We start from the raw sequence: 16,864 nt of genomic DNA on the forward strand, positions 1-16,864 counted from the left end.
TTCCCCTGGATTGCCATTTGTTCTGATCTGGCTCTAAAGAGTGGGTTTTTCCTTGGAAAGGAGCAGGGCAAGGGGAAAACAGCTTGGACTTGTGCTTTATTGAGCATGACAGAAGCAGAAGTGTGGATGAGCCCTATATCTATCTATTGAACTCTCTCTCTCTCTCTCTCTCTCTCTCTCTATCATCTATCATCTATCTATATCTATCATCTATCTATCTATCATCTATCATCTATCTATCTATCTATCTATCTATCTATCTATCTATCTATCTATCATCTATCATCTATCTATCTATCTCTATCTATCATCTATCTATCTATATCTATCTATATCTATCATCTATCTATATCTATCTATCTATCTATCATCTATCTATCATCTATCTATCTATCTATCTATCTATCTATCTATCTATCTATCTAACCTATCATCTATCTATCTATCTATCTATTTATCTATCTATCTATCTATCTATCTATCTATCTATCTATCTATCTATCATCTATCTATCTATCTATCTATCTAATCTATCATCTATCTATCTATATCTATCTATCTATCATATCTCTCTCTCTCTCTCTCTCTCTCTCTCTCTCTCTTATCTATCTATCTATCTATCTATCTATCTATCTATCTATCTATCTATCATCTATCTATCTATCATCTATCATCTATCTATATCTATCTATCATCTATCTATCATCTATCTATCTATCTATCTATCTATCTATCTATCTATCTATCTATCATCTATCTATCTATCTATCTCTATCGTTGTGGCACACAGGTTTAAAACATTGCCAGCAAAACAGAGCCTCCAAATTCAGGGTCAGTGTATCCTGAAAACCAGGTGCTAAAGACAAATTGCAAAAAACAACAACGTGGAACGTTGCCTTCATGCCTTGCTTGTGGGTTTCTGGGAGATTCCTGGATCTCTCACTGAGGAGGGCTTTTCTTACATTTAAAAGGGTGTTGTTAATTCTCAGTCCAGCCAGCTAACCAGTGTAAGGACCAGCCAGATTGGACGTTGGTCACCTATTTTGGAGCTAATTGCCTTTTAGGACAATTAGCTGGTGTGGTATGGGGAGCCAGATTGCAGGGCTGTGGGACGGAGGGGAAAGTGTCTCCGCTGACCCCAAAGTCGCGTTTAGAAGTGCTTTAGTTGCCCCGGGAGGAAAGTGGTGCAATCCTATCCATGCTTTCGCCCTGAATTCAGCAGGACTGGTTTGCAAGAGTGCATCCATAGGATCCGGCCCACACATCCATACAACTGAATTCACCTCCTCACATTTACCCAAAAGTAAGCCTCATTGAGTTGGAGGTGCCTTATTCCCAAGTCAGCATGCAGCGCAATGCAATTGATTAATCAATGGATGGGAAGATACAACTGATGTGTGCATTGTTATTTCTTACTGTTAATTCTTTTCAGTGGTGTTATTAGTTCCTAATTTCCACAGAGGGAGGCGAGCTCCTTGCCCTCTTAACAACCAGTTCCCTTCTCCTTGGGACTTGACCACTTTCTAATATTTTGGGGATACAATGTCCTGCAGAAATGTACTAGGATCAAACCACAGTCAGAGTTGGTTGGGAGAGATGTGATTCAGCTCACATTTAAAGACGAATCTCCCTAGTTTCCGCAACCCAAAATGATACGCAAACGGAAACGCGGCCATCTTAGGAAATCTGCACTTCTCTGAATTTTGCAATCCAGTTTCTTTAGCGGAGCAACATGTATAACGATGTATAGACTGGCGTTAAAGTGTGCGTAGAAATGGATCTCTTCGTGAAACTAACCCACCACAAATGCACTCTACTGGGGAACGTTGCAAATAGGTGCATAAGAAGATTGCGAACATCAGGAGAAGTTTGCGCGAATATGCTGATAGGTTTTCATGAGAAGAAAAGAAAGGTCGAGGGCTTGTGAGAGCGGGTTGATGCAGCTATGCTGAAGGAGGATGGGAGAACATCAGAATGGCCAGTTCTAGTGCTTTATTAAAGGAAAGTGTAAGCTTACAAAGCACCCTGCAGAGCCTCACTGCTATTATGTTAAGCATTACTTATGCACAAAGCAAACTACGTAAACAGGCACCAATAATCCAGTTAACTCACCCCTGCCTTAGAGGCGCCCTTCCATCTCTCAGATAAGGTAGTACTTTATCCCTCATCCATCTCTCAAATAAGGTAGAAGCTTTCATCCCTCTCTCAGATAAGGTAGTAGCTTATCTCTCATCCATCTCAGGCTGAGAGGCAATCAGTGTGAGAGATCTCCCTTCTCCCAACTTGCTAAGCATCCCAAGCAAGCCAACTAATACTGTATTTTTTGCTCTATAGGACTCACTTTTTCCCTCCTAAAAAAGTAAGGGGAAATGTGTGTGCGTCTTATGGAGGGAATGCAGGCTGCGCAGCTATCACAGAAGCCAGAACAGTAAGAGGGATCGCTGCTTTCACTGTGCAGCAATCCCTCTTGCTGTTCTGGCCTCTGAGATTCAGATTTTTTTTCTTCTTGTTTTCCTCCTCCAAAAACTAGGTGCGTCTTGTGGTCTGGCGCGTCTTATAGAGCGAAAAATACGGTATATGCCCAAGCACGTGAATAAGCCGATTTCATAGAATCATAGAATCATAGAGTTGGAAGAGACCACAAGGGCCATCGAGTCCAACCCCCTGCCAAGCAGGAAACTTGATCTTGTTCTTTTTAAAAAATAAATAAAAATTTATTAACAAATTCAACATAACAATATATCAAAACATATCATATTCATTATTTTCCCCCTTTTCCCCATTCCCCATCAAACCCTCCCCCCCCGAAACTTACCTCAGTCTCTGATTTCTCTGCATATTATAAAATTATTGCAATCCTTATATTATCTATCTACCATGTTATCAACCACTAAATTTGTGTGTGTTTATTCAAAACCTGCCAAGGAGTCCAATTCATTTTGTTGTCTTTTTAAATACTTTGTAAAAAGTTCCCATTCTTCTTTAAAGTCACCGTTGTCCTTATCTCGCAGTTTGTATGTCAGTTTAGCCAATTCTGCATAGTTCATCAGTTTCTCTTGCCACTGTTCCTTTGTCGGGCTTTCCTCATTCTTCCATCCTTGTGTTCTTGCCGCTGTTGTAGCATACACGAATAAATTCTTTGTTTTCCTTGGCAGGTCTTGTCCTACAAACAAAATGCAGGCAGGTCTTGTCCTAACAAAAATGCTTCTGGATTATTTTACAAATGTTAAACATTTTCTTCAATTTGTTATATATCATTTCCCAATTTTTTTTAACTTCTCTACATTCCCACCACATGCGATGCGATCTTGTTCTTGCAGCAAGTGGCAATTGGTCCTGGGGTTATCTTGGCTACCAAGGTGGTGTTTACAGGCCTTCTGGAATGTTTTCGCCTTTGCCTCTAGGCAGTATCGCAAACTGGTAGCTCAACTGGTTAGAGCATGGTCTGATAACGCCAAGGTTGCAGGTTCGATCCCTGATTGGGACAGCGGGATGTTGCCTGCATGGCAGAAGGTTGGATGAAATGGTTCTCAGGATCCTTTCCAATTCTACCGTTCTGTGATTCTATGAAAAGCTGAAAGACCAGCCCATGACGCATTCGTTTGGCAAAGCAACAAGTGACATTGGTCTCTCTTGTTGAGTTGTTGTCGATTGACGGCGATGTTTTAACTAGCCAGAGCTTTGATTCTATTCATTTAAAATACTGCTATGGAAAGACCCTGAGTTAAAAAAACAACAACAAAAAAAAAACATAGCAATAAAAAAACAGCAGAACAACAGAAAAAAATTACTACTACTACTACCTCTACTTTATTTATACCCCGCCCTTCTGGCTGGGCTTCCCCAGCCACTCTGGGTGGCTTCCAAAAAAATATTAAAATACTGCAATACATCAAACACTAAAAGCTTCCCTAAACAGGGCTGCCTTCAGATGTCTTCTAAAAGTCTGGTAGTTGTTGTTCTCTTTGACATCTGGTGGGAGGGCGTTCCACAGGGTGGGTGCCACCACCGAGAAGGCCCTCTGCCTGGTTCCCTGTAACTTGACTTCTCGCAGTGAGGGAACCGCCAGAAGGCCCTCGGAGCTGGACCTCAGTGTCCTGGTAGAATGATGGGGGTGGAGACGCTCCTTCAGGTATACTGGACCGAGGCCGTTTAGGGGTTTAAAGGTCAGCACCAACACTTTGAATTGTGCTCAGAAACGTCCTGGGAGCCAGTGTAGGTCTTTCAAGACCAGTGTTATGTGGTCTCTTAGTTCTTCTTATGTCCTTTGTTGCTTTGTTGACAACTTTCCTCCTGCTCTTCCCCTGTTGATTTCCTCTTGACTGCCTCACCTTGCCTCTTTCCCCTGTTCACAGAGCCCGTCTTACACAGCCCGTTGCTACAAACACACTCCCCATCCGTCGAGCCACAGCCTCAGCGAGGAAGGAAGGAACTCGCCACTCCTCAGTCCTGAGATGGCCAGCAGCGAATCAACAGAGCTGGAGGCAGCCATCGAGAAGATCGTCAACATCTTCTTCACGCATGCGGGCCGTGAGGGCAAGAAGGGGACTCTGACGGCTGGGGAGTTCAAGGAACTTGTTCACGAGCAGCTCCCGAACCTCATGAAGGTAGGGGGGGGGGCGACACAAATTATAGGGCAGAAGACTAGGAGGATGGGGGAGACTTTTATTTTAAAATCAGGACACGCAGGGCTAGGCCGAAAGCATTTTGCTGAAAGACAAGTTGGAGACCCAACTCGATGGCCCTTGTGGTCTCTCGATGGACTCGATGGCCCTTGTGGTCTCTCGATGGACTCGATGGGCCTTGTGGTCTCTTCCAACTCTATGATTCTATGATTCTATGACCCACTGCCTCTCATTGCATGTCCGGAAGCTCTGCAGGGAATAGTTTTCTGCCTGAGGGCGACATTCCCTTCTGAGCAGCCTTCCAGGGCCGTGTTGCAGTGGTGGGCAGGGACCAGAGGCAACAGTTAGTGGAGTAACGAGTGCGGATTTTACCTTTGCGGAGTAAACTGGTTCCTGCACAGTCACTCGCACCTCCCTTCACGAATCCTCCATCCAAGCAAGCAAGAGGCATTATTAGAGTCGGGATGGTGTCCCGTGCAGGTCAGCAATAAACCACACGGCGTCAGTGAAGTTAGGGAAACAAGATCTGCTCAGGAGGCCAGACCTAGCGAGCACAGCAACTCGTGCCCCCTATGAGGCAGCTGAGGGGACTGAAGTTGCCTACAGTTGCCTAAGTCTGCTTCTCCCCTACCAATCTGAGACTCAGTCGATGTGCCTGTCTTTGCTACTCCCTCTTCACACCTCTCCTGGTCCTGGGAGACCAGCAGGGAGGGAAGCTGGCCACAGCAGGAGGGGAGAGTCCTTGGCTTCTTCAGCCGCCTATCTCATCTCTGCCGATTGCCCCCTCTCCTCTCCAGCCTTTGCTTCCGCCTCTGATTCTGAACTGCCCTCTGTCACAGCCTCTTCCTGATCACTAGGGCGGTTCATAATTTTTTTTTTTTTTTAAAAAAAGCCTGCTCCAAAGGTCTTATCTTACTATCTTAGCGATTATGCAGCTATATTTGAAATTTCATGCATATCAGTTAATATCTTGACCCTCCTCCATGAAAATAGCTGTCTACTTGACCGTTTTCCTATGTTTTGAAGGCTGAAATTTCAATTCAGTGGAGCAGGGTCAAGATATTAATTGATATGCATGAAATTTCAGATATAGCTATATAATCCCTAGTGTAGTAAGATAAGACCTTTGGAGCAGGCATTATTTTAAAAAAAGTTTTTTTATGAACCACCCTAAGAGGTTGGGACCTAAAAGGGACCCCTGACCATTAGGTCCAGTCTTGCTCATCTCGCTTTATTGGCCAAGGGAGCCGGTGTACAGTTTCCGGGTCATGTGGCCAGCATGACTAAGCCGCTTCTGGCGAACCAGAGCAGCGCACGGAAACGGCGTTTACCTTCCTGCCAGAGTGGTACCTATTTATCTACTTGCACTTTGACGTGCTTTTGAACTGCTAGGTTGGCAGGAGCAGGGACCGAGCAATGGGAGCTCACCCCGTCGCGGGGATTCGAACTGCCAACCTTCTGATCAGCAAGCCCAAGAGGCTCAGTGGTTTAACCCACAACGTCACCCACGTCTCATGAACCACCCTACTGCTCACTAAACCCTGTTGCACCTTCTGCTTCTGACACATCCTTCTCCCAGTCTTCTCCTTCTGATCACCCACCACCAGTCCCCGGGCTCCAAGCCATCTTCCCTTGGGGGTTCTCCATCTTTTGCCTTCCACCTCTCCTCTGCATCCAGCTAGTCTCTAACAGCTGGGAGAGAACCCTGCCTGAAACCCCAGAAGGCAGTTGCCGGTCAGTGTTGGAAATACTGTGCCAGACGAACCAACGGGAGAGCCAGTGTGGTGTGGTGGTTAAGAGCGGTAGCCTCGTAATCTGGGGAACCGGGTTCGCTTCCCTGCTCCTCCACATGCAGCTGCTGGGTGACCTTGGGCCAGTCACAGTTCTTTGAAGTATCTCAGCCCCACTCACCTCACAGAGTGTTTGTTGTGGGGCAGGAAGGGAAAGGAGAATGTTAGCCGCTTTGAGACTCCTTCGGGTAGTGATAAAGTGGGATATCAAATCCAAACTCTTCTTCTTCTTCAATGGTCTGATTCTGGCAAGAGTGGAGGGATTCACTCTTGTGCTACATTCCAGTAGGTAAGGTGAAGGGTTGCAAAAGTTTTGAGGAGCTGGCAGCTGCAGCAGTCGCAATGTCTAAGGACAGGGGAGGTACTGTATTTGATTCCTGTCGCAATTTGAGGAGAACCTAAGTCGTCCTTTCGGAATCAATAACTTAAATGCAGCCTGCCTTCAAAATTCACTCTTCTCTGAATCTTGCAATGCATTCTCTAGCACAGCCCTGTACACCAAGATGTGTATGAATGCGTCTCTTAGTGAAAATGAGATAGAAAAATGCATTGTGTTCAGGAAAATTGCTTTGCAAAGATGTTTGTGTTTGTGTATGTGTGTTAGCTAAAATTGCATAGAAAAATGTGTGCTCTGCAAAAATGTATTAGGCAACGTTGTGTACACGCGTGTGCCCATTGGGAGAAATGTGCGTTAAAACGCTGATGGATTTTCATGAGGCCTTGATTCGTGTCCCTTTTAAAAGCGAGCCTACTTGAGAGCAGCCACTGTGCTCAGAGTAGACCCACTGGAAATAATGGACCTATGTTAGTCCAGTTCATTAAAGTCAACGGGGAACTTTTCTGAGTGGGATGAAGATTGGGAGCAACCCCACTGAGCCTAAGTTAGTCACATCCATTAATTTCAGTAGGTCTACTCTGAGTAATGACTAATGCTTGGATCCACTTGTAGTAGCCATTCAAAGAACTGTGATACCGCTTTAACAGTCATGGCTGCCTCCATCGGATCCTGGGAACAGCTGTTTGTTAAGGGTGATGTTAGGAGACCCCACCCTGAGCTATGATCCCCAGCACCCTTAAACTGTGGTTCACAAGATTCTTTGGAGGAAACCGCCATGACTTTTAAAAGTGGTATAAATGTGATTTCAATTGATGGTTTGGATATGACCCCTGCACCCTTGGATTTTCTACATTAAGCCATGGGGTGATATAGTCCCGGCTGTGTACACTATACATTTAAGGCACCCCCACAAAATAAAAAAGGATCCTAGGAGCTGTAGTTTGTTAAGGGTATTGAGAGATTTTAGGAGACCTTAAGATAGCTATAATTCCCAAAAATCATACACATACCAACACACTAGACTTCCTGTCTTTCCCGTTGTATATTTCTTTTTTACAAATGAATGTACTCTTATTATTGTATATTTCTTTATATACTATCTAATACATTCTTATATCAATATGTGCTCTTAATCTTATTTCTCAACCCAGTCTCTCTCCAACATCAATCATTTTTTGTTTTTCCCCCTTTGTTCTTTTTTTGGGTTTCATTTTCTTTTTAGGTATATAAAATTTGTATATAATTTTTGTATACATGTTGGAAATTATATTATAGTAAGTCCTGTAATGTAATATGACAATGTTTACCGACGTAATATAAGAATGTTAATAAATAAATAAAATGGGGGGGGGGGGGAGATAGCTACAATTCCCAGTGCCTCTAACGAACGGTTGTATACTTCCCAGGATTACGATATATAAGGAGGGGGAAAGCCACGACTGCTAAAGTGGTATAAAAATGCTATAGATATATGGGATTCTTATTCCTACTCAGAGTAAACCCATTGAAATTAATTAACATGACTAACCTAGTCTACTCTGCCAAGAAAGAGCAACACCATGCATGTAGAAAACTAGTCCTTCAGGGAATAAATTTCAGCTAGATCACCTTCTCCCTGACCTGCTAGATTTCTGTGTGCAAGGAATCCCTTTGCTCTCTCTCTCACTCTGTGTGCGTGTAGCCTTCAGACCACCCCATCACTTGCTGCTTGCGGGAAGTTGGACCAGACTCCGTGTCATTCATGGGCTGACGCAAACATGAGACACCTGCTGCCGCGATGACCAGATCTGGCAGGAGCAAATTCCTGAAGTTAATTATGCATAGTTATGGAGATGTGTTTCCTTTTGTTGGTTCTGAACCGAGGGCTGCCAATCAATTTTCTTGGATGACTCTGAGCTCTGGGAGAATGATGAGAGAGAGAGAGAATTCTCCTCAGACTGTCTTCTCCATACCTTACATATTTTTTACAAGCGGCTTCCTGTGACAAAACGTCGCAGTGCCTTTGCTGCCCCAGCTATCCATGACTTTTCCTTTTTTTAAAAATAATAATAATAATAATAATGCATTTTTATTAATTTTAACATACAAATTATAAAATGTACCACACAAATTATTACAAATACACTTTTTTTGGACTTCCATCAGCACCTCCGATGATCTTCTGTCTTAACCTCTTTTTATGCATTACTTAATTTTATATTGTCTTTACCTCCCTTAACTTATCATCTCCTCTTTTCCATTTTTACAATATTCCCAACAATACTCCTCTCACAGAACTTCTTGCAAACCTTCAAACGTCATCTGATCATCACAAATACTTTTCATCTAGTTCGTAAATTTACTCCAGTCTTCGGTAAAATTCTGGTCCCACCGGTTTTGGATCCTTCCTATTAATTTGTCTAATTCCTGTTAATTTGTCTAATTAACAAATTAGACATATCCCTGACTTTTCCTTTCCTTTCCTCCTTTTCCGAAGGACGTCGGCGACCTCGACGAGAAGATGAGGAGCCTGGATGTCAACAACGACGAGGAGCTGAAATTCGGAGAGTACTGGAGGCTGATTGGGGAGCTGGCCAAGGATATCAAGAGGGAGAAAGTGGGGAGAAAGAAGTGAAAGTCGTGGCACGGGTGGGTGGCCGTGGCTTGTGCGAGAGAGAGAGTTGGGTGGGACCAAGAAACCTTGATTCTGAGTGCTTGCAGGAGGAGGAAGATAACAGGAAATATCAACCCGTCAGTCAACAGGCTGCAGCAATTCAAATAAAAGCATTTGCTCTGAGATACTGTTGTTGTTTGTTGCTTGCTTGGTGGCAAAATAATAATAATAATAATAATAATAATAATAATAATAATAATAATAATAATTTATTATTTATACCCCACCCATCTGGCTGGGCTTCCCCGTCTGGGCGGCTTCCAACAAAATATTAAAATAACAGTAATGCATCAAACATTAAAAGCTTCCCTAAACAAGGCTGCCTTCAGATGTCTTCTCAAAGTCTGGTAGTTGTTTTTCTTTTTGACATCTGACGGGAGGGCGTTCCATAGGGTGGGTGCCACTACCGAGAAGGCCCTCTGCCCCCTGTAACTTGGCTTCGCACAGTGAGGGAACCACCAGAAGGCCCTTGGTGCTGGACCTCAGTGTCCGGGTAGAACGATGGGGATGGAGACGCTCCTTCAGATATACTGGACCGAGGCCATTTAGGGCTTTAAAGGTCAGCACCAACACAAGCAAGGAAGAGGGCGCATGATTGAGGTGTATAAAATCATACATGGCGTGGAGAAAGTGGACAGAGATAAGTTTATCTCCCTCTCTTATAGCGCTAGAATTTGTGGACGTCCAATGAAGCTCATGGCGCTGGGGTGGCGCTGTGGGTTAAACCACAGAGCCTAGGACTTGCTGATCAGAAGGTCGGCGGTTCGAATCCCTGCGGCGGGGTGAGCTCCCGTTGCTCGGTCCCTGCTCCTGCCAACCTAGGAGTTCCAAAGCACCTCAAAGTGCAAGTAGATAAATAGGTACTGCTCCGGCGGGAAGGTAAACAGCGTTTCCGTGCGCTGCTCTGGTTCGCCAGAAGCGGCTTAGTCCTGCTGGCCACATGACCCAGAAGTTGTACGCCAGCTCCCTTGGCCAATAAAGCGAGATGAGCGCCGCAACCCCAGAGTCGTCCACGACTGGACCTAATGGTCAGGGGTCCCTTTACCTTTACCTTTTAACTCAAAGTGACTTACAAACAACAGACAGGCAGACAATAAACCCAACATAGATAGGAGGAGGCACAAGAAGAAGGGCCTCAGAAGATGATCTCAGGGTCCAGGTCTCATGTGGAGAGAGGTGGTGCTTGAGGTATTGCAGTCCTGAGCCGTCTAAGGCTTTATAGGTCAAAACCAGCACTTTCAATTGGGTGCAGAAATGAATCGGTCACGACTGGACCTAATGGTCAGGGGTCCCTTTACCTTTACCTTTAATGAAGCTGAATGTTGGAAGATTCTAGACAGACAGAATCATAGAATCATAGAATCATAGAATCATAGAATCATAGAATCATAGAATAGAATCATAGAATCATAGAGTTGGAAGAGACCACAAGGGCCATCGAGTCCAACCCCCTGCCAAGCAGGAAACACCATCAGAGCACTCCTGACATATGGTTGTCAAGCCTCTGCTTAAAGACCTCCAAAGAAGGAGACTCCACCACACTCCTTGGCAGCAAATTCCACTGTCGAACAGCTCTTACTGTCTGGAAGTTCTTCCTAATGTTTAGGTGGAATCTTCTTTCTTGTAGTTTGGAATCATTGCTCCGTGTCCAGTTCTCTGGAGCAGCAGAAAACAACCTTTCTTCCTCCTCTATGTGACATCCTTTTATATATTTGAACATGGCTATCATATCACCCCTTAACCTCCTCTTCTCCAGGCTAAACATGCCCAGCTCCCTTAGCCGTTCCTCATAAGGCATCGTTTCCAGGCCTTTGACCATTTTGGTTGCCCTCCTCTGGACACGTTCCAGTTTGTCAGTGTCCTTCTTGAACTGTGGTGCCCAGAACTGGACACAGTACTCCAGGTGAGGTCTGACCAGAGCAGAATACAGTGGCACTATTACCGGTACTTCCCTTGATCTAGATGCTATACTCCTATTGATGCAGCCCAGAGGAAAGTAGTTTCCTCCCACAAAGTGAATAGTTAATCTAGAGGACTCATTTCCAAAGGAAGCATTGATAGCCACCAACTTGGATGGCTTTAAAAGAGGATGGGGCAAATTCATGGTGAAGTCTGTCAATGAGCCATAATGACTACCGATATGCTAAAGAGGCAATGTGCTTTTAAACATCAGTTTTTAGGAATCACAAGTGGCGGGAGTTGCTGTTGCACTCAGGTCCTGTTTGCAGGCCCCCCAAAAAGTTAGCTCTCGTGAGAACAGGATTCTGGACTAGATGGGCATTGACTTGAACCAGCAGCCAGGTTCTTCTGAAGTCCAGGAACAGTCTATTCGGATTCCTGGGTTCTTAGGGTCTTTATCGTACAATTTCAACAGCTGTGGGAAGTAGGCATCAGGTTTGGGGTGGCAGGCTATAGGGCACGACTGAGAAACCTGTGACTCTCCAGGCGTTGTTAGACTACAACTCCCAGTGTTGCTGCTGCAAGTGATTGTTATTTTATTATTTTAGGCTATTGGGGAGCACCTACTCATTAGCACCCAGGACAATCTCCTTAGTCCTTCATTCTTCCTCACCCTCTGCCACCCCTAATCTCTTGCAATTGTGTTTTAAAGTGGGTGTGACACCTTGCATCTCCCTGCCAATGCCCCCCCAACCCAAATCATGCCAGGGGATAATTTTCTCCTGACACCAGTCAGTATATCTGCAGAATCATTGTGTCAAGGGGTGGGGAAGAGTGATCTTGGCTGTATGTGACACTGTATGTGATCTTGGCTGTATGTGACACTCCCTCTTGGTTCTACCCTATCCCTTCTGTTTTCTTCCCCACCCTGACCCCCAAGCCTACATCAGAAAAATGCTATTAATGAAACTGCCGGCACCCCGGCCATTGGCCTGACTGCCTGGGGCTGGTGGGATTTGGAGTCCAACAATGTCTGGAGGGCTGCAGGTTCCCTATCCCTGTTCTAGGGAGGAAGATTGGAGAGGAGACGCTTCAGGACCTGGGAGAGCTCCTAAGGGAGGGAGGTGGTCTTGGAGCAAGGTCTTTAATTAGGGGCAAGGAGGAGGCTCATCAGGACCTGGGAGAGCTCCCAAGGGATGGAGATGTTAATGTCACCATCAGAAGTGCTAGAGCTTCCTAGCTCTGAATGCTCTGCCTCCCATATTGCCCCCTCACTTTGCCTCATGGTGGGGGCCTGCTCTTTAGGGTGAGCTGGTCCCAGCACTACTCCTCCCTATCACTAACGCTCCTCCAACTTGGGGCTGCCACTTTGCAACCTGGACAAAAGCTAAATGAAGCAATACAACAGGAGATGTGGCAGTAGTTCTCCACCCCCAACCCCCATGCCATGCTCTTCCTTGGGTCTTGAGACCCACTCTCCACTCCCCTCTGTTGTGGAGAGGCCATTAATATTATAAGAACATATGGACATAAGAAGAGTTTTGCTGGATCAGGCCATTGGCCCTCTGCCTTCCTGCGTTTCCCAGCAACTGGTATTTAAAGACATGCTCCCTGCAGCAGTGAAGGGAGAACATAGTTGTTGTGGTTAGTAACCATTGATACTATTGATACTCCATTGTTACTATTGATACTCCATTGATTTGTCTAATTCTCTTTTAAATCCATCCATTGATTTGTCTAATTCTCTTTTAAATCCATCCAAGTGATTTCATTATATATGTTTATTTTTCAAATGATTGATTTTATCTTAAGTTTGATAATGTTACTATTTTTGCTGTCCTTTATCCTTATTTGTGTTTATTGCTATATATTTTATTTCTTAACTGCCAGGGACTTTTCATAGCAATGATTTAAATGAATAGAATCATAGAATTGTAGGGTGGAAGGGACCCTGAGATTTATTTAATCCCAACCCCCTGCAATGCAGGAATATGAAGCTCTCCCAAACAGGGATCGAACCTACAGCCTTGGTGTAATCAGCACTATGCTCTAACTGACTGAGCTACTCAGTGGTCCATTTCATTTTGCTTCTTGCAAACTGCTTAGAAATATTCTTTTGAATTAAGTGGTATATAAACCTGGCAGCCCCTTCCTCGAGGCTGCAGAGGTGGAGGAGGAGCCAGAAATCCATCAGCTCCTTTTGCACCGATGAGAGTAAGATGTGTCTACCTCTGGAGGGGGGAAGGTGGAGCATCTGTTAAGACAGAGGACCAGCTCGACAGGTAAGAGAAACACGTTTGGCTTCAGGCCAGGGCTCGGTGCGAGAGAGCCCAGGAATGACAACCTGCTGTTCCTTTGGAGCCGGAAATGATTTCCAAGATGCGTATTGTATAAGGAGGCTGATTTCGGCAGGGCAAAGGAATGCACTCCGGAATTTAACCCCTGAGGGTGTTGCTCCGCCACAGGTGACCATGACAACAGGGGCGTCTCCTGAATCCACACAGCCTCTGATTCCAAGCTTTGTGTGGGCACAGAGAAGGGACCAGTGGCACTTGAACCGCAGGCTGCTCGTGCACGCAAATAAGCTTTGCCCATATGGACAAAAGCATCCTTCCCATCCTATATCCACAGTATAGAAAGATTCCTCATGTGCTCATGGAGCTCTCCAGTGAGCAAGTGTCTTTCCCGGCCCTTATCCACATGAAAGCTCCCCTCTGTGCACATTGGGCTCCCACATTCCCAGGTGTCTCCAAGAAGCCCACACAAGATGGGGCTGAGAATAACCGTAACCCCTGCTTGTCCACCCGCTCCAAAACCAGCACCCATAAATTGAGTGCCTCTGAATTTAGAGGGCTCATAGAGCCATCATGATGAGTTGTAGTCATTGACAGACCCTCTCCTGCACCAATGATTTGTCTAATTTCAGCTGAGTTGGGGAATGGGCAAATCTATGTCATTTTTCCAGTTCTCCACATCAGTCTGCATTAAAAGAAAACTCCCCGTGATAATTTAAAAGCATTTTAGGGCAAATTTCTCCTAATATGCAGAGTTTGGTTTTGGTTTTGGGAAACAATTCTCCCTTCCACAAGGCATTATTTTAGCCTCTTTTTACTCACGCATGTATTTCCCTGAAAACTTTATTATCTGTTTTTGAAGCTAGGCTGGGGAACAGCACTACAAAAGTTAGAGAAGGAGGGATTTGAAGAATATGTTTTTGGTTCATGTACTCTTTCAGAAAGTTCAGGGTAGATTGTTAAAGGTAAAGGGACCCCTGACCATTAGCTCCAGTCGCGGACGACTCTGGGGTTGTTGTGCTCATCTCGCTTTATTGGCCGAGGGAGCCGGCGTACAGCTTCCGGGTCATGTGGCCAGCATGACTAAGCCGCTTCTGGCGAACCAGAGCAGCACACGGAAACGTGGTTTCCCTTCCCGCCGGAGGGGTACCTATTTATCTACTTGCACTTCGTGCTTTCAAACTGCTAGGTGGGCAGGAGCAGGCACCGAGCAATGGGAGCTCACCCCATCGCAGGGATTCGAACCACTGACCTCCTGATCGGCAAGCCCTAGGCTCTGTGGTTTAACCCACAGTGCCATCAGGGTTGATAGGCTTGCTTTTAAAGGCAAACTGAATCCTAAGAACATAAGGAGAGACTGCCTGATCAGGCCAATGTCCATTTAGTTCAGCATTCTGTCCAACTTGTGGAAAACTGGCAACTTGTGGAAAACCGGCACCCGGAGTGGTAATGTCTCCGACCACAAAGGTCTATATTTTTAGGACGCACCTGATGTCTGTGATTATAAGCTGCCTTAAACTGTTAACGTTGAGTTGTAACTGTTGTCGCCTGCCCTGGGACCTTAGGCTGAAAGGTGGGTAAATAAGACTGAGAATAATAATCCTGATCGGTTAACTCTCTTTAATTAAAAGCTCCTGTCTAGGGACTCTCAACGCAAACAGGGTGCTAGATTTTATTACTGGGAAATGATTATATGTGGTTTATACAAATTTGCAACGGATATGTCTGTCAATGACTGTTAGGCGAACCAGGCCATATACCCAGAGGCAACCCTGTACACTCACAGCCGCGTCCGGGGAATCTGTGGCCCTCCAGTTGTGGCAGCAGCCACAGCAGTCAGCATGCTTGATAAGCAGGGGCTGGTGGGAGTTCAACAACATCTGGAGGGCCACAGGATACCCTAGCAGGCTCGATTCTGTTCCTTACATCAGTGCAGTGGTTCCAAAATCAACGATGCACATGAGGAAGGGATCTTTGGGCTAGGATTCAAGGGGGAACCCTTAAGGGATGGGGTACAGACATCTGAAGGCGGCCCTGTTTAGGGAAGCTTTTAATGTTTGATGCATTACAGTATTTTAATATTTTTTTGGAAGCCGCCCAGAGTGGCTGGGGAAGCCCAGCCAGATGGGCGGGGTATAAATAATAAATATTATTATTATTATTATTATTATTATTATTATTATTACACCCAAAACAGCCCAGTGAGGAGTCGACATGAAACGCCGACTGGCAGGCAGAGGGAGGGAGACTTGAATGGAATATCATGGGAAGGGAATGGCTGGTTGAAAACAAGCACTTGGCACTGAAACTTTTTGATGCAATTTGGAGATCTCTAAGAGGGCACTGTTGGGGAGGAATTCTTCCCTTTCATGGCTGGTGTACGAGCTTCTCAGGCATATTTTAAGGACCACCTGTGGCTCAGTCTCTGAGATAATCCAGATGAGTGTTGCTTGTTGTCCCGTGTGTTACAGCAGACTGACTGGCCTCTGCTAGAAGCTGGACACCTAGTGTTCCTGGTCCTATATTGTGGAACACACTTCAGCAAAGATGCAGCAATAATAACACAGTGGTACCTTGGGTTACATACGTTTCAGGTTACAGACTCCGTTAACCCAGAAATAGTGCTTCAGGTTAAGAACTTTCCTTCAGGATGAGGCCAAACTTTCATCAGCAAAACACCACACATCCACATTCCACACTGCTTCACACATTAAACGCTCGCTTCCGTCTGAGACTCAGGAAATGCCATGAGAGGAAATGAGGACGCCATCGGGGGTAGCGACGGAACTGACGATTCACCGTGCTAGCGAAGAAACTAAAAATGTTTAAAATTTTAGATTCACACAATGTTTAGGGGTATGCGTACCCCTGTGTCCCCCCAGAAAAAGCACTGAATTTATTATTATTATTATTATTAGACTGTCAGACACTCCTTGAAGTATGTCTTTCTATGTCCACAGGCCTATGTATCTATATAAATTGATGAGCCGATACAGATGGAATAATCTATCAATTTCAGTCTCTCTCTCGGGTCGCTGGGAAAAGAGACAACTCTGGAAATTATAGCTCTGTGAAAGAATGGGGGGGGGCCCTCCTGTCAACTCTCAGCACCGTTAACAAATGACAGCTTCCAGGATACTTTAGGGGAAACCATGGCTGCTTAATGTGTTAGTCTACTGCTTTAGATACAGAGGGAAGATGGGGCCTGATTCTCATTTTCCAGTTCTCCACATTCCCACATCAGTTTGCAAATTCTTTTCTTAAAA

General features: G+C 45.0%; 1 protein-coding gene and 1 long non-coding RNA gene across 2 annotated transcripts in view; both read left to right on the forward strand.

Moving 5' to 3' along the window:
- Positions 1 to 16,864, forward strand: part of LOC309330208 — a 162,784-nt gene that overhangs the window by 74,161 nt on the left and 71,759 nt on the right. The window lies entirely within an intron of this gene.
- S100A13 (S100 calcium binding protein A13) lies at positions 4,454 to 9,528 on the forward strand. Its single transcript, XM_081841502.1, has 2 exons — positions 4,454 to 4,607; positions 9,229 to 9,528. The coding sequence occupies exons 1-2, from the start codon at positions 4,455 to 4,457 to the stop codon at positions 9,364 to 9,366; spliced, it is 291 nt and encodes a 96-aa protein (XP_081697628.1). The 5' UTR covers position 4,454; the 3' UTR covers positions 9,367 to 9,528.

Source organism: Podarcis erhardii (assembly GCF_964252035.2).
Source record: "Podarcis erhardii genome assembly, chromosome: 15".
NCBI lineage: Eukaryota > Metazoa > Chordata > Lepidosauria > Squamata > Lacertidae > Podarcis > Podarcis erhardii.

Coding starts and splice junctions, on each gene's coding strand:
- S100A13 (XM_081841502.1), top strand. CDS start 4,455: ATGGCCAGCAGCGAATCAACAGAGCTGGAGGCAGCCATCGAGAAGATC. Junction 4,608..9,228: donor AGCTCCCGAACCTCATGAAG/GTAGGGGGGGGG, acceptor CCTTTTCCGAAG/GACGTCGGCGACCTCGACGA.